The sequence below is a fragment of the Ranitomeya variabilis genome, chromosome 1 (assembly GCF_051348905.1).
Source record: "Ranitomeya variabilis isolate aRanVar5 chromosome 1, aRanVar5.hap1, whole genome shotgun sequence".
NCBI lineage: Eukaryota > Metazoa > Chordata > Amphibia > Anura > Dendrobatidae > Ranitomeya > Ranitomeya variabilis.
In genome coordinates this window covers 758,089,063-758,107,661 of record NC_135232.1, presented here as the reverse complement: position 1 = coordinate 758,107,661, position 18,599 = coordinate 758,089,063, and the positions used below count along the sequence as shown (strand labels likewise).

Sequence of the window (18,599 nt, the reverse complement as noted above, 5' to 3'; positions counted from 1 at the left end):
GGGAAAACTTATTGACTCAAATATAAGCCTAGGGTGGGAAATGCAGCAGCTACTGTTAAATTTCAAAAATAAAAATAGATACCAATAAAAGTAAAATTAATTGAGACATCAGTAGGTTAAATGTTTTTGAATATCTATATTGAATCAGGAGCCCCATATAATGCTCCGTACAGTTCATAATGGGCCCCATAAGATGCTCCATACAAAAATATGCCCCATATAATGCTGCACAAAGGTTAATGATGGCCCCATAACATGCTCCATAATAAAATACACCCCATATAATGCTTCATAAAAAGTTAATGATGGCCCCATAAGATGCTCCATAGAATAATATGTCCCATATGCTGCTGCTGTGATTAAAAAAAAAAAAAGACGTACTCGCCTCTCGTCTCTAGGGGCCAGGTGCCGGTGTCGCCGCTGGCTCAGGCCCCCGGCACTTGCGATATTCACCTGTCCTCATTCCACCGTCGCGCCCCACTGTGTCTTCTATCTCTCTGCAGTGAATGTTCAGGCAGAGGGCGCGCACTAACCAAGCCATTGCAGCCTCTGCCAGAACATCACAGCCAGAGAACGCGGAAGACACAGCCCGGTGGTGGAACGGGGACAGGTGAATATCGCATGGCTCACCCTCCCCAGTCATACTCACCCCCTCCTGGCGGGGTCTCTGCTTCTCAGATGTCTCTGGCACCTGCAGCTCTTCCTGTGTTCAGCTGTCACATCGTACCGCTCATTAAAGTAATGAATATGCGCTTCATGCCTATGGGAGTGGAGTCGTGTCCATATTCATTACTTTAATGCGCAGTATCATGTGACCGCTAGGCACAAAAAGAGATGCAGGCGCCCATCTGAGAAGCAGGGACGTGCAGAGACTGCGTCAGGAGGGGTGAGTCTGATGTCACAGCCGCCGCTAACCCGCCTACCCCCTGGGACAGTGACTCGAGTATGAGCAGAGAGGGGCACTTTCAGCCTAAAAAAATGGGCTGAAAGTCTCGGCTTATTCTCGAGTATATACAGTACTTTTATTTTAAATACATAAGTACGAAAATTCACCTGACTACCAGATAAAATGGGAAGAAATGGCTGAAAGCAAAAAGGTTACTAAAATCATATAAATCTGTACTTAGAAGACAATGCATCTTGTGGTCTAGGTAAAACATGGACCTGTGGAGAGGAGCCGTACAGTGACCTGTGTCGTGCATGGTTGCAATAGCATTTTTGCTAAAGGATGTGAGAAAAGATTTTTCAGGTAAGCAACTGGTTACTTTTTAGTTTTTGTTTTTTGTTGTTTTTTTCACAAGCATAAAGGGAGGGGCCTCACGTGAAGGACATTAGATCCTATATAAGGTTATATAAGTGGATTTGAAATGTGCCCACCTTACTACAGCTCAACTGTATGACACATTGAGCCTTGTTTTCCACATACCCATCAGCATAGAATAGATGAGAAGGCGGACCTCCACAGAAAAGGTAGTGATTCCGTCTTGAGGGACAATAGAGACTGTTTAACCATGTTCTGCTGGTATAGTGCATATTTATTTTGTCTATTTATCAGGTTTCTGAGTCAGTATACTGCCCTTACTATGTTTTGAATATTCCTATTCTTGCTGTGGAAAGCTATGTTTTTGTTTTGTTTTTTTTGTTTGCCAAACACCAAAAATACACTCCTTAACATTGATATTGCGACACCAAGAATAGAAAGGAGCCGTTTTTCAATACCACAGCACAAGGCCGCATGTTTCTCATGCTACTGTGAGCAGCCTGCGTGGCCTATACTTGCTCCAATGGTCTAGAGTCTACCATCGAGTACGTATTTAAAAAAAATAAAAAGATTAACTCTTACAATATGTCGATGCTTGAGGAAAAAATTATAATTTTTCTGGAAAATTGTCATGACAGCTGTCTGGTGACCTGAAACCAGGGGCTCATTCCCTGTCCCTATCACTAAGGAGTGACCTAGCTCGACCTATTCCCCGGGATTCTTCTGAAGGTGAAGATTTTGGGGCCTCCACCCTTGCCTTATCTCCTGAGTTAGCCCTCCGTCTGTTCTTTCCCCCACCCAGGGAAGAGGGGAGCTACTGTGCTCTGCAGTACACCAACCCGACAAACAAGGTCTAATAGAAAACTCCAGGCATAAAAAACATTCACTCACATATAACAGAGAAATGCATCAGGGAGTTGGAGGATGGGGAGTAAACAAAAGTAGAGAAGGGAATTACCACACTTGCAAACCACCCAACAGTCACAGATAACTCCTCCAATACTCGTCTTATGAACACCTCTTCCTTCTGAAGCCATGCAGCAAATGCTAGCTCTGACATTGATCTGCATCACAACTCTGATTATAAAGGGAAAGGGAGTAGCTAACTGAGCTCAGCTAAGAGTTGAGTTTTCCAACATGGCCAATTAACCCCTATTCTGCCAAAAAGGAATAAAGACCATAAAAATGAAGAAGTGCTTCTTCTCAGCGCCGGAGTAGGAGCAATCAGACGCTGCATTCTTCTGGCTCCACGCTGTCGCCATAACCCCATGACAAAAATTATATGTATTAAAAAAATGGATTTGTTGTAAAAAAAAAAAAAAAGTGATTGAAATATAAATAAACTAATTTGGTATCATTGTGTCTGTAATAGCCCAAACTATAAAATGAGCATGATGTTTATCCCACTCCAGGTAACGCCATAAAAAAATTAATAAAAAACAATGTCACAATCGCTGTTTTTGTCAGTTTTCACAAAAGAAGGAATAACAAGGAACAAAAAATTGTACTAATAAAAACCACTTGTCACGAGTGTGTCAGAGTCTGCAGACAGTCGCACTGCATCTAGCTGAAGAAGGTCTCTGCGGTTGGCTTTGCAGACTCCTTCCTAGTCCTTCTGACTTTAGGACCCAGTGGCAACCTCCCCCGGCTCTAGTTGACACACCTGGACCGGGGTGTATATAACTCCCAGCATGCTGCTGGAAGTTGCAGTTGATATTTCTATATCCAGTTCCCTGTTGCTGCTTGGAGCTATTGCAGTCAGCTATCTTCCTCTTTGATGTTAATGGAGGATGTCTCTGTTTCTCTGCCTCTACTCAAGCTAAGTGTTCCCCCTTGTTTGTGTATCCCATCTATCTTTAGTGGTAGTGCGGATTGACTAGCGCTCATCCTGTCCTTCCCGATGCAGGGGTTATCGCACGGGTCAGGCTGGGATTAGGTATCCTGCTCGGCGATAGGTGCGGAACCTATATAGGGACAATAGGGCAGCAGGGTGATGTTAGGGGTCTCCACTTTCCCCTTCCCTAGTGTTTGGTTCCCTTTCTCTTATCCCTTTGTGTTGCACTTGGCCTTTCCTACACTGTGCATGCCATTTGTTCTACCAAAATAAGCCTTAATTATGTCTCCCAGAATATGGCAACACCTATTTTCGTTTTTTGCAAAGTATTTTTACTGTACAAGCCTAAATAAACCATATACATTTGACATCTTATTAATATTACTGACCCACAGAATTGTAGTTTCCAAAACGGAACTGAATTTATCCCTAAAGCCCCCTTCACACATCATGGTGATTCCTGTACAGGAAAAACCATTACTGGTGAGATTCAAGATCCATATATATGTGTCAGTGTGCTGTCATGTGACAGTTATGAAATGCCGTGCAAAAATTAAAGAGTTATGTATTAAAGATGTTCACAGATAGAGATAGTGATGAGAAACCTGATAGATTGAAACATTTCTATGTACTATTGTCACGACTCTGTTGTCAAGTGTCCCAGGACCAGGTGTTCCTTCCCTGTCTCTAACGCTAGGGGCGACCTAGTTCTCCCTGATCCCTGGATTACTTCTGATGGTGAAGAGGCCGGGGCCACGTACCTTGCCTGAATCCGCTCTCTGTACCCTTCCCCCACCCAGGGCAGAGTGGGGTAATAGTGTACCATAATACACCAACCAGACTAATAAGGTAGTACAAACAAGGGAAACGAAAAATACCAAGCATACAAATATACTCACACATACAACCGAGGAATGCATCGGGGAGTGGAGGATGGGGTTAAACCAAAGTAAGAGAAGAAAGGGAATTATCACACACTCAAAACCTAGCAACAGTCACAGATAAATCCACCAACCACCTTCTATAAACCAACAACAACCTCCAGCCATGCAGCAAAAGCTTGCTCTGACAATGAGTGCTAGCCAAGACCCAGTTTATATAGGACATGGGAGTGGCTAAAAGTACACAGCTAAGAGCCCAAATGCTCCAGGAACTCTCAACAGAGCAGATTAACCCCTGCACTGCCAAAAAAAAATTACACCTCCTCCTTCTGGCTCCTCTCTGTCACGGTAAACCCACGACAGCTATATAATTAGTGCTTTGTGTGTGGTTTTTTTTGTTTGTTTTGGGGGCTGATATTAGTAATCTGGGAAAGGGGCTATTTGCTCTAAATGTTCCCAGGCTTTTAATAACAACCACTCACAGCTAAAAATAATGATATACACTGGCGCTGCACTTGACCAGAAAAAGGGGGATTATTGTATAGCAGGTAGCGGGAGAAAGAGAACAAAGAGTAGTGAGCAGCTGGTGAGGTGACGGGGTCTGTGCTGCACCGCGTCTGAAATAGATACTGAAGTACAAATAAATAAATCACCTGCGCTTGTGGAGTGGTAGTACTGGAAGGTGTCCTACATACTACCTTCCACCATAGGGAAGTCCTGGAAGTTGGCAAACACAGTAGTTCAATGATAAACCTGGATCCTCAAAGGATTGTGCACATATGAATACGGACAAAACCTCCCCGAATAATCCACCCGATGGTAGCCCGTAATGCAAGCGTGCTTACTGGTGTAAACACATGTACTCACTAGGTGTAGAAGCAGGAGTGAACACAGCGTGGAGAGTATCAGTCGTCCTGCTTGAGAGTGATGTACTGGGCTTGGTAAGTGCGGACTGCACCATAGGGCTGCGGGGTAATGTCAAGGCCGGCTAGGCTGAAAGAATGTCCGCTCACTCAGCGATGTGTGTGAGCGGGGACCGCGAACTCCTAGCGTGCCCTGGCCGGAAGCAACGCCGGAGCCGTAGCGGTGTTTGTTGGGGGCGTGGTACCTGATGTGACGTCACAGGGTAGGAGGGCGGGCTTTGGACAGGGCAACCAATCCGACGCGTTTCGAAGGAGTGTATCCTTCGAAACGCGTCGGATTGGTTGCCCTGTCCAAAGCCCGCCCTCCTACCCTGTGACATCACATCAGGTACCACGCCCCCAACAAACACCGCTACGGCTCCGGCGTTGCTTCTGGCCAGAGCACGCTAGGAGTTCGCGGTCCCCGCTCACACACATCGCTGAGTGAGCGGACATTCTTTCAGCCTAGCCGGCCTTGACATTACCCCGCAGCCCTATGGTGCAGTCCGCACTTACCAAGCCCAGTACAACATCACTCTCAAGCAGGACGACTGATACACTCCACGCTGTGTTCACTCCTGCTTCTACACCTAGTGAGTACATGTGTTTACACCAGTAAGCACGCTTGCATTACGGGCTACCATCGGGTGGATTATTCGGGAGGTTTTGTCCGTATTCATATGTGCACAATCCTTTGAGGATCCAGGCTTATCATTGAACTACTGTGTTTGCCCACTTCCAGGACTTCCCTATGGTGGAAGGTAGTATGTAGGACACCTTCCAGTATTACCACTCCACAAGCGCAGGTGATTTATTTATTTGAACCACTCACAGCTGTTTGCTTAGCCTTTACTGGTTAGTATACAAGGGGACCCAAAAAAATGACAGTTTCCCTATAAATTCTAACCAGTAAAGGCTAAATAGACAGTGGGCTGATATTAAAATTGCCAGGGAAGGGGACATGGATATTGGCCCTCTTCCCAGGCTATCAACATCAGCCCTCAGCGGCCCCAGAAATGGTGCATCAATAATATGCGCCAATCTGGCTTTTAGCCTTGCTCTTCCCACTTGCCCTGGTGAGGTAATAGGGTTGGGGTTGATGTCAGCGGTTTTGTGCACACGTTGCAGATTTTTCGTGTTTTTTCGCTATAAAAACGCATACATTATGCATCCCATCATTTAGATTGCATTCCGTAATTTTTGTGCAGAAAATAACGCATCGCGGTAAAAAATGCAGCATGTTCATTAATTTTGCGGATTTCCCACTATATTATTGCATTGGGAACCTCCGGAAAAATCCACAAAAAAAACGCACCAAAAACGCGGTAAAAAACGTATGCGGATTTCTTGCACAAAATGTCCAGTTTTGCTCAGGAAATTTCTGCAAGAAATCCTGAACGTGTGCATATAGCCTCATGGCTGCTGACATCAAGCCCAGGGGTTAGTAATGGAGAAGCATCTATAAAGCACCCCCATTACTAACCCCATAGTAAAATTGTAATAAAGAAGACAGCCAGAATAATGTCCTTTTAATTTGTAGTAAAACTCCCCACCCTCTTTTACCTATTTACTAGTGTAAACTTAAACCTAAAAAAACACCATATTCCTCACCTGTCTGATGATGATTGATTTGTCAGTAATTCATTTCTGCTTCATCTGGATACATTGCTGAACAGTTGCATGATGCGACTGCTAAGCCTGGCATCCAGGAGACGCTGAACGTCCGTGGCCGGCGATGATGTCATTGAGGTTACCGCAGGTCACTGAAGCTGTGGTTCCCACAGGCAGCTCATTGTGAGCGGCCCGAAGAACTGTGGTGAGCTCACCGTGAGCAGTGGGAAATTACAAAGATACAAGATTACACAAGGATAATATCAATACCTCAAGAAATACCAAGAAAAATGTATCAAATGGTCAGATAGTAAAGAATACAGCCATTCTAGACATGATAACACTAAGGTACTGATGGAGGTGAATGTAAAAAGCTGCTTCTCAGAGTATGAAAGTACAACCAATCGTTGGTAATAAAAGTAGTGCTAATGGAAAATAAACCTAAGTGACAGTAAAATGAATGCAGAGGCTAAGGTAAAGGTAACATCAAAAATGGAGCTCAGCCCATAAAAGGTGAGTACAACCTGTGTGGCAGCCAGAGAAGCACCTCTTATTCTCTATTGCTAGATTTCGGAAAGGTTTGTGTAAGGCTACTTTCACACTAGCGTTAACTGCATTCCGTCTCAAAACGTCTTTTTTTCGAAAAAACGCATCCAGCAAAAGTTTTTGCTGGATGCGTTTTTTCCCCATAGACTTGTATTGGCGACGGATTGCGACGGATTGACATACGTCGTGTACGTTTTACGACGTATGCGTCGAAATTTGGCGACGCGTCGTCTCAAAAAAACGTTGATTGTAACGTTTTTTGTCTCCGCCTAAAAAACGTGTCGCGACGCATCCTGCGGCATACGTCGTTGGCTGCAATGGAAGCCTATGAGCGACGGATGCTTCGGGACACGTCGTACGACGCAATACAGCGCTGCAATACGTTTTTTTTACACTGAGCATGCTCAGAAGCAGAATTTTGTTGCCAATTGGCCAGACACCCCCAAATCTATATAAACCTGGCCTGGGCCTTCAACCCCACATATGCCTGCAAGACCCAGAGAGGAGAAGAGACTGCCACAAGACACCAGCCAGCAACAGGACCCCAGCCAGCAACAGGACCCCAGCCATAAGACCCCAGCCTGACACAGGAGCCAGCCACAGGAGCCAGCAACAGGACCCCAGCCATAAGACCCCAGCCTGACACAGGAGCCAGCCACAGGAGCCAGCCACAGGAAGGAGCCAGCCACAAGACTCCAGCCACCATAGAGCCAGTGTGAGTATTGCAATTTTTGTGTGCATCTGTGTGCCTGTGCATTTCTGTGTGTATGAGGTACTACTGACTACAGCAAGAGCTTAAAACCTGAAGAGAACCTGAGGCCTGCCATCGTCCTGCACCAGCCAGTGCCATGCTAGAGTCCAGATCCACCATGATGCCAGCCACTGTGAAGACATGCAGCTCCAGCCAAAGGATTGTCAGCCTTTTGTATGTGTGTGTGTGTGTATGCGTCTTCTGATTGGGTTCACCTTTCTGCCTTTGTTGTACATATGTGTATTTGCATAAAGCTTAAGTGCGTGCGTGCGTGTGTGTGTGTGTGTTTTTGTACGGCTGTGTGCTTTTGTAAGTATGTCTTCATGTGCCTGCACCTTATTATGCCTTTGCCAATCTTATGCCTGTTCATGTGGGAGGGTATGTGTCCATGTTCAGGATTGCATCACAGGGTGGATTGATTTAAATCACGCCGATTTAAATCATGATTTAAATCACGATTTAAATCAAAAGATTTTTTTCTATTTAAATCGGATCGATTTAAATCATGATTTTAATCATGATTTAAATCACTGATTTAAATCAAAAGGTTTTTTTTAATATAAATCACGATTAAAATGAGAAGTGAGCGCAGTGCGCATGTGCGCCCATAGTTACACGGACGAAACTAGGGGCAACGATCTAACGCCAGGGTGAGGGGGGGACCCCAAAGTAAGTAAAAATCTTTTTTGTTTTACTGTATGGCAATAGGTAGGTGTTTAAAAGCAGCATGTCTTAATTGTATAAACTATTAATAGCCTCCACATTTTGTTCATACTGCCCCTTTAATTCCACACTTCTAGCTTGGTTTCACTTTTGGTTTAGTTTCTTTTTCCATTCAGTTGACATGCCCAAACTTGTTGGATAGTCAGCATCCTACAGAAACCTCTGGAAGAGCATGGCATTGTGAATGTTACACATATACAGCCTTTATTCTACTGAGTTAAACAACTCAGCTTTATCTCATGATGGAAGAACCTTTGGATGGTAAAATATTTTCCTCAAAAAGCAGTTTATTGAAAAAAATCCGATTTAAATCAAAAAAATCCGATTTAAATCAAAAAAATCCGATTTTTTTTGATTTTTTAAAAAAAACATTGATTTTTATCCACCCTGTTGCATCAGGATTTGGTCAGGATTTTCCATCAGTATTTGTACGCCAAAACCAGGAGTGGGTGATAAAAGCAAAAGTGTGCCTGTTTTCCTATTATACTTTCCCTCTAATTGTTACACTCCTGGTTTTGGCGTACAAATACTGATGGAAAATCCTGACCAAATTCTGATGCGATCCGGAATGTGGACACATACCATGCATGTTTGTGTGCGTCTTGTTGATTGCATGTGCATTTGTCCATGCTTTAATTGGTTAATGGCCTTTTTCTGATGTATTGACTGTATAGTGGTCTGTGCAGCATGTGGTTTAAATTTTTTTTTTTTTTTTTTTTTAAATCTGATGTATTTTTTTAAAAAGTCTAGCGGTCTGCAGCTTGTGGTTTGAATGTGTGAGTGTGGTTTTTTTTTTCTATTTAAAAGTGTTGATTTTATTTTACTGTTAAAACCATTTGCAGTTGATGTACTTGTATTTAAAATAAAGAGCATGTCAGCTCCTAATTGTGATTTAAAAAAAAAAGTGAAAAAAAAAAGAAAATAATAAAATGTTTGTTAAAAAAAATGTCCGTAGTATTATTTCATAAAGGTAAATTTAAAACTGGTGTATGTACCAATGGTTATACTTGCAATACAGAGTTGGTTGAGGGCTTATTTTTTAATAAAGGTTATACTGTAAAAAAAATTTTTTTGGGGGGAGGTGATTTTTTCAAATAAAATGTGGCAAATATATTTTTGCATGGTGGGTTCACATTTCAAAATATTTTTTTTAGGGACATGGAAATGAATGGTATAACGTGCCTCTTTTTTTGGGTTTTGGTGTTCACCTTTAATGAACATTTCTCACATCATTTTATCTTTAAACATTGCCTACATCGGGGGGTGGTCTAACTATAAATACATTATACTTATTACAGATACACCAGGGACCACATCCAGTGAGCAGCCCACCAGGACCACAGCCACACATCTTTAAAAGTAAGTTTTGAAGACCCCAAATCTGCTGCTTCAATGTGTAGAGCAGATTGCAAGTGTCTTTTAACTTACAGAGACACCAGGACCACAGCCGCTGCCGCCTGTCTTCCCCACCAGGACCAGCCCACCAGGACCACAGCCACACATCTTTAAGTTTTGAAGACCCCAAATCTGCTGCTTCAATGTGTAGAGCAGATTGCAAGTGTCTTTTAACTTACAGAGACACCAGGACCACAGCCGCCAGCCTTGCGACCGCAACAATGTCCTCTTCTGACAGCCCTCCTCCACAGCAACAGCGTGCATCGGTAAGTTAACACAAAAAATGGTTTTTGGTTTTTTTTTTTTTGGTTTTTTAATTTACATTTTTGTTGATCAGTACATAAATTATGTTTAAACAGGAAGCTGAATCAGATGAGGAGCTGTCAGAAGGGGGCGAGACGGGTGGAGAGATGCAAGTGGAGAAGGAACCAAGTGTAAGTAGTGGTGAAACAGTTGCTTCGCACATCACACTGCACCATACACAAAACAGATTTTCATACATAACTAAACACAGAAAATATATGCCTACATTACTGAGAATTTGTTTCCTTTATTTCAGGCTGCTGCTGCTCCTGCTGCTGCCGCTGAAGGTTCTCCCAGACACTCCCAGAGTCGGCGGACTCGTCGCCGCGGTCGGCCATCAGTGAGTTGTTTTTTTTTGGGGGGGAGGGGGATTCTATTGGTACTTTAGTGTTTCAGTGTACTAATTTGTTTGTTTTTCTTCTTCTTTTTTTTGGCACAGGCTTCACAGCGTGCTCCCACAGTAGATGACGATGATGACGACATCGACATAGATGGTCTCATCAAGGAGGTTCGCGAGCGGGAGCCGCTGTGGAACATGGCTGACCGCAGGCATGCCGATACCGGTGTCACCCGTCGGCTCTGGGACGAAGTGTGTCACAACCTCTTTCCAAGGTGGGAGAGCCTTCATCCTCAGCAGCTGAGCAAACTAGGTAAGTATTCACTTTCCAGTGATGTTTTGAGCTGACTGTAATGTATTGCATTTACCAATTTTTTTTTTTTCTTTTCATTCTTGTCTTCACAGTTGGAAAGGTTAGGAAGCGGTGGCGGTCACTGAGGGATCGCTTTAAGAGGGAATTCAACGCGGAGATGCAGGCCCCGAGTGGCTCTGCAGGAAGGAAGAGGAGCAAATACAAACACGGCCAGGCCCTCTCCTTCCTGAGGCGAACAATGTTGAGCAGAGTGTAAGTATTCTACAGTCCACTAATAACCATGTTAACCTGTCTAGTTTGCTTTCAGTCAGGGCTTTTTCATATCAATGTATTAATTTATTTTGTTTTTTCTTTCACAGCACCTTCTCCAGCCACCGGGCGCCTGCATCTTCCTCTGCGCCCTCTGGAGCGATCCCTCCTGAGGGCCACGTCTGTAGGCCCCACACCACTCTCCCCTCCTCTGTCCCCTCCTCTGACCCCTCTGTCCCCTCCACTTCATCCCCCCCCAAGCAGTGGAGCATTATTGCAGGCTTCATTGCTCGCATCTGATGCTGAACAGTTAGCGTTCCCTTTACCCCACCCCTCTGATCCTGCCACCTCGAGACCACCATTAGGTTCGTGGCGTCAGCGACAGAGGGGTCAGGAAAGGAGCTATGCTCCTGAATTCTTACACCTGAATGCATCCTTCCAAGGCTCTTTCAAAATTTTGGGAGAGCAAGTGACTGCTGGTTTCAACATGGTGCAATCCCGCATCAGTGAAACAAGCCAGGAAACCAGCAGTCGCTTGGATAGGCTGCATTCAGCTGTAAGTCCCGATCCGGCCAATATTTTTTTTTCAATCCATGCTCAGGAGCATGGAGAAGCTTTCTTTTGAGCAACAGATGCGGGTAATGAATACCTGCCATAATGCTCTACTGCAGGCCGTTAATGACCCCCAATCTACCCACACACCTCCCCACACCTCCACTACAATTCCAGCCCAGGCCCCATTTCCACCCCAGGCCCCATTTCCACCCCAGGCCCCATTTCCACCCCAGGCCCCACCAAGGGCCCCATTTCCACACCATGCACAACCCCAGGCCCCATTTCCACACAATACCCCCCATTACCAAACCCAGCACCAATACTCACACCAGCCCCATTACCCAACCCAGCCCCATTACCCAACCCAGCCCCATTACCCAACCCAGCCCCATTACCCAACCCAGTCCCAATACCCAACCCAGTCCCAATACCCAACCCAGTCCCCACACCCATCCCGGCCCCCAAACCAAATTCCTTCCCCAATGTTTTCTTCCTTACCCAGCTTACCTTCCCCAGTAAGTATTCCCCCTACCCCAACACCACCCCCCTCTGGTCAGCCTCTTTGTTTTACCCCCCCTTCCACTGCACCCCAAACAAGTAGGGTTTCCCCACCTATCGACGTGGTCCAACCTTCCAGCCCCTCCTCCCCTCGTATCTCCACCCCCCACTTTGAAGAGTTGTAAATTAATTTTAATGTACATGTTAAAAAATGTGCAAAGTTTTCAAAAAAAAAATTGAAAATTAAAGTTTTTTTGTTGGCAAAAAAAAAATATAAAACAAAAAAAAAAAGAGTTAAAATAAAATTCTGATTAAAATTCTACTCTTTGTGTGTGTGTGTGGATTTATTAAGGTAATATGGCAACTAAATAAAAAAGGTAAAATAAAAACAAACACCAGACGTGTGAAAGGTATAACATATTGGTTTTACTAGCAAGAAAACCACGCTTTTGGTTTTTTGTTTTTTTTTTCTGAAGAAACACATTTTTTACATAAACAAACACATGGAAAACAGGTTACACAATCATGTCTTGCCATGGGATCCGCCCGACAGGTGACAAAAAATAATCGGCAAACTGGTCCCTCATCCTTGTAACAGAACCTGTAGAGCGAACCAAGCTGCTGCGGTAGTCCCACAAGGTGGTCTCCAACTCTTCGTCATCCAAGGAAACGGGCTCCTTTGAAAGGACAAAGTTGTGGAGCACCACACAGGCTTTAACTACCTCATCTATAGTTGTGGTTTTCAGTTTGATAGCCGTCAGCAGAACTCGCCACTTCGCCGTCAATATGCCAAAAGAACACTCCACTACTCTTCGTGCTCTAGTAAGCCGGTAATTAAATACCCGCTTGGTACGGGTTAAGTTCCGGCTACTGTACGGTTTCAGTAGGTGCGGCGACAGTTGAAAGGCTTCATCACCTACAAAAACATATTCCATGGCTGGGTCATTTGTTCCTGGCAGTGGTCTGGCTGACGGGAAATCGTAGCTCTCTCCATAAAGGCAACGACCCATCGGAGAGTTTTTAAGAACTTGCGAATCGTTGGACCGTCCATACGCTCCGATGTCCACGGTAAGGAACCTGCAGTTGGCGTCTGCAATAGCCATAAGGACGATGGAGAAATACTTCTTATAATTATAATACTCCGATCCTGTTCCTGCCGGTTTCGCAATCCGTATGTGTTTCCCGTCAACTGCACCCACACAATTAGGGAAATTGCAAATTTGCTGAAACTCTTCAGCACTTCGCAACCAGATTTCCATGGATGGTTGGGGGATATACTCTGGTTGCAAAGTGGTCCAAACAGCCCGACATGTGTCCTTCACTATTCCAGAGATAGTGGAAATGCCCAGCCTGAATTGATAATGGAGCGAAGTCATAGATTCACCCGTAGCTAGGAAACTTTAAAAAAAAAATAAAATGTTAGAAAAAATTGCACAGACCAACAAGTTTCAATATGGCACTGTTAATTTTTTTTTAAGGACGGGACACACAATAAAACCAGCATGAAACCGGTGTAAAAAAGCAGTGGAATGTCCGCCAAGAAAACCAAAATTACATGCTGCAGAAAATAGTGCGCAGTATGCCAGCGCAGTATTGTCTGCAGCATGTAATATAACATTCAAAATGACCAATGAAAGAAAAAAAAGCAGTTGCATGTCATCAAACCCAAAAAACTTTAAAAAAAAAAACTGCAGAAAATGCAACGCAATATTTCAGCGCAGTATTTTCTGCAGTCTGTTATAGAACATTCAATATCAGCAATGACATTTAAATAAAGCAGTGGAATGTCCGCCAAGAAAACAAAAATTACATGCTGCAGAAAATAGTGTGCAGTATGCCAGCGCAGTATTGTCTGCAGCATGTAATATAACATTCAAAATGACCAATGAAAGAAAAAAAAGCAGTTGCATGTCATCAAACCCAAAAAACTTTAAAAAAAAAAACTGCAGAAAATGCAACGCAATATTTCAGCGCAGTATTTTCTGCAGTCTGTTATAGAACATTCAATATCAGCAATGACATTTAAATAAAGCAGTGGAATGTCCGCCAAGAAAACAAAAATTACATGCTGCAGAAAATAGTGCGCAGTATGCCAGCGCAGTATTGTCTGCAGCATGTAATATAACATTAAAAATGACCAATGACAGAAAAAAAAATGAGGCTTACCGCAGGGTCACCATCAGCCGCTCCGCCGGTGTGATGGCAAGCCTCATCCTTGTGTCCTGTCTTCGGATGACATCCTCCATTTTTGCAAGCAAAAAATCAAAATGTTCCATCCTCATCCGCACGTAATAGTAGAATTTGTGTGGATTGTGCCGCAACTCCAGGTACAGAGTGGACTGGACACCCCGGGTCATCCGTAGTTCATTAATCGGATGTATCCAGAGTCGTCTCCGTCTCCGTTGCTGCAGAAGCATCCTACGCCTTTCCGCTGCCGCCTCCTTCTCCCGCACTATGATATCCAGGCGATTCGTCTCAAAGATAACGTTGGTAACCAAACTAGCAATCCTCACAAGAACACCTTCCATCGCTGCCACAAAACTAAAACCCTCAAAGATGGGCTGTAAAAACAGTAACTATATAGTTTTTCATATTTTCCAGTAGCCAATCAAATTTGGGAGCCTCCCATTTTAAAAACGGATCCGTCGTAAAAACGGATGCAACGGATGGTAAAAACGGATGCAACGTATGCAACACATCCAGTATTTTCGACGGAAACGTTTAGCGGATTTGCGACGGATCCGTCGAAATGCTGGATGCGTGGCATACGTTTGTCACCGTTTTTCACTTTTTTGACGCATCCGTTTTTTCGGCAAAAAAGACGTTTTGAGACGGAATGCAGTTAACGCTAGTGTGAAAGTAGCCTAAGCGCTTTTGTTTCTGCTGTGGCGCTCAATACTTGATACTGAATATATTGAGAGATTTTGAAAATTTTGTTTCCATTCGATTCCCTTCATCATTCGCATGTTGTCTATCTCTCCTGTGATTAAGATAATCTTTCCACTTTGGTGTTGCAATCTCAATGTTGAGGAGTCTATATAGAAACCGTGTATTACAGGTGCAGGAAAAAAAAATGTTATGGCAGCGCCGCATTTGACATAATCTCTTTTGCTGTATGTAACTCATATGGGTGCTGCTTAATTCAGTGTGAATTCAACGTCCCGTTTTAATCTATAGCCCTGTTTAGTAGCTTTGTTCAAGCTGCACAGCCTTTCAATAAAGGACAGGTTAATAGACCTCAGTAACTTCCTCCTTGCCGATATCAAGAGAGGGAGCACACACATGCTTAAGAAAAGAGATAAAATAAGAGAAATAAAATTAGCCAAATATCTTACCCAAGGTATGTATGTCTGTAGAGGAAATCTGCTAGCTAAAAAAAAAAAGGTCCTGTGATTGCAGCAGCCTTGGCGCTGATTCAAATAAGCAGTCTGTCTATTTTTGCTTTGTAAAAAAGTCATGACCACCTAATTTTACCGTTTGGGAGAGAAGCGGCAAAGATCAGATGAAGTACAATAAATTTTAGTGCTTTGAATTCTATTAGTCTATGCCTGATGAAGGGACCTGAGTAGTCTCAAAAGCTTGCAATTTGTTACCATCTTTTCAGTTAGCCATTAAAAGGTATCAACCACTGAGGACTCTCAATTCTAAATAAATTTTAGGGCATAAGGTAAGATTTTCTCCTAGGATATGTGCACATGATCAGATAACTCTGCGGATTGGACGCTGCGTACTTGCGCATCATCCAGCTGTTACAGCAGTGGATGGGATTTAAAAAAAATCCCATGCCCGTTATGCTATGCATGCACAGACGCCCACTGCTCACCCGCGGAGACGAACATGCGGCGTGTCTCTCCAGACCGCATCATGTCTATTTATCTTGAAGAAGCGAGCCTACGCGAGATAAATATCACCCATGCAATGTATTGGACGCTCTGATTCCTCACGGTTCAGTGAACAAATGCAGATTTACCTGTGTTCAGTTGCCGGCAGCGCTTCTGTAGCAGCAGACATGTGCTGCATCCAAAGCGCTGCCAATTCCTGAACGTGTGCACATAGCCCCAGGAGAACCAATTTGAAGATAACCTGTCATATTGGATCTGAGGTGCAATCTATGATCCGCATGCTCTGGAGCAGGAAGAAAATGAAAAAGGATATCAGGAATTGTGTGCATGTTATTATTTTCTTGAAAAATTGGCCAAAAATAATTCTAACCACCAATTTCTATTTTACAGATTTCCTATGAAACGTCCTGAGCATCTTTCCAAATGGGTGAAAGCTGTTAAGTGTTGTGATTGGAAACCTTCAGCATCGAACAGAATTTGCAGTGATCATTTCAAAGACAAGGATTACATCATGCTTCCAGGGATACCGGTACCCCGACTAAGCTTCTGTGCTGTACCTTCTGTCTTCAAGGCAAGGAAATGTAGAAGAAAACCAGTAACAGCAACACACCACAACTTTGGAGACTGTAGGTCCATGAAAGTTGTAGATGGACCTCAAACAGAAAAACATAGTGCTTACGACCACACTTACTCAACATTTCACAATGAAGAAAGCCTTCCTCGTTTTACCCCTGATACCATGAAACTTAAAAAGAAAGTGAGAACTCTGCAACGTCAGATTCAGAGACAGAGACACACCATTAAAAGGTTATCTAAAACAATTGAACAGTTAAAGGGCAATAGTGCTCAGCATCTTCAAAACTAAAGGGCATGGCATCCTCTAGTTGTTTACTTAGCAGTTTTGTACATTTAAGGCTATGTGCACACGTTCAGGATTTTTCTAGTTTTTTTTTTCTCGTTTTTTTTCGGACATTCCATCCCATCATTTTTAATGCATTCCGCAATTTTTGTGCACATGCTGCGTTTTTTTTCCAAGAAAAAACTAATCGCGGTAAAAAACGCAGCATGTTCATTAATTTTGCGGATTTTTTGCTTCTTTGACGCTATTTATTGCATTGGGAAGCTCCGAAAAAAACGCATGCAGATTTCCTGCAGAAAAAGTCCGGTTTTGTTCAGGAAAATTCTGCACACTTTTTCCTGAACGTGTGCACATGGCCTAATAGTAACTTTCTGGCAATGTAGTATGCAAAAGCATCCCTTTCAAATGAATATACTGTTATGTCCAGAAATATTTCGACAGTGACACAAATTTTTACATATTAGTTTACCAAAAAATATTCAAGATACACTTATATAATCTATATGGTCTTAAAGTGCAGACTCTCAGCTTTAATTTGAGAGTATTTACATTCTAATTGGAGTAAGGGTTTAGGAGTTACAGCTCTTTAACAGGTAGATGCCTCTTTTCAAGAGACCAAAAGTACCGTATTTTGCGGTTTATAAGACGCATTGGATTATAAGAAGCACCCCAAATTTTGAGGAGAAAAATTAAGAAAAAAATTGGTGATGCTGCTTACATTCCAGGTGTCTTATTGCTTACCGGGGGTGGTGGCTGCGGTGAAGCAGGGTCACTGCTGGCGGAAGCAGGAGTGGGGCAATGCTGCCGACCCCAGATTGACTGTTCTGCAACCCTTTCATCCTTACTGCTATTTCAGAAAGAGCTTCTTTTCCTTTAGTTAGCTGTTGATCATCTAGAAGAATCCGATGCATTGGGTCTACATAAACAGCTGCCAAAAGAATGTTATTTTGTAATAGTAGCTCCTCTCTCTGTTTCATTGATGTAGCAATGCCACTTGCAATTAACCCTCCTCTTTGGGGCAGGCGAAACATCAGGTTCTTCCACTCCTTTAAGAAAATACCTGGAGTTAAGTCCTCTGCTTGTAATTTTTTAGTCACTGTAAATGGGTGCTCTAGCAATTTTTCCAGCTCAGTCACCTGATTCCACTGACTTTCATTTAGCGTCAGTTGAGGGTTAGCCATGTCTACAAGAAAGGTTTTCAGTTCAACCAAGCGCTGAATCATTAAGTAAGTACTGCCCCATCGTGTGGCTTGATCAATAATTGCCCCTTTCCCAGCACGTCTCTTCAAAATTGAGTCAACTTTAGGGGTTCTGGCAACAGTAGCCAATTTTCTCACCTTCCCAATCAGTGCAGCAGCATGTCCTTCTTGCAGACTGTCTTTTATAGCCAGCTGTAGCGTATGCACAACACAGCGCATGTGATGAATGAAAGAACGTATTGACACAGTTTCAACAAGATCATCTAAACTATCATGTTGCTGTTCATCTGAAGCAACTTCAGTTTGCTCCTCAGTTACAATACTGTGTTCCTCCATTTCAAACCTTTCTGTGTCTGTGGACCCAGAATGTTCTTCTAGCTGCTGGTCACCATCATTACTCTCATTCATTAGCTTAATAGTACTTATCATATTTGAAGCATTGTCAGTTATGACAGAAAGAACTTGCTCTTTTTTAAGTTCATAGTCTTGCAGAACCTTTCCCACCAAGACTTGGAGAAACTCACTGGTGTGATGAGCTTT

The 18,599-nt window shown here is 43.3% G+C and overlaps 1 protein-coding gene across 2 annotated transcripts in view; it reads left to right on the top strand.

The window, feature by feature from the left end:
* LOC143783077 (uncharacterized) overlaps positions 1–17,305 on the top strand; it is a 65,491-nt gene extending 48,186 nt beyond the window's left edge. For both annotated transcript variants that reach the window (XM_077271320.1, XM_077271311.1), the window contains exons 7-8: positions 1,152–1,249; positions 16,392–17,305. In XM_077271320.1, coding sequence (XP_077127435.1) covers positions 1,152–1,249; positions 16,392–16,866 — 573 coding nt within the window. In that variant the 3' untranslated portion in view covers positions 16,867–17,305. The remainder of the gene's footprint in view (positions 1–1,151; positions 1,250–16,391) is intronic.
* The last annotated feature ends 1,294 nt before the right edge of the window (positions 17,306–18,599 follow it).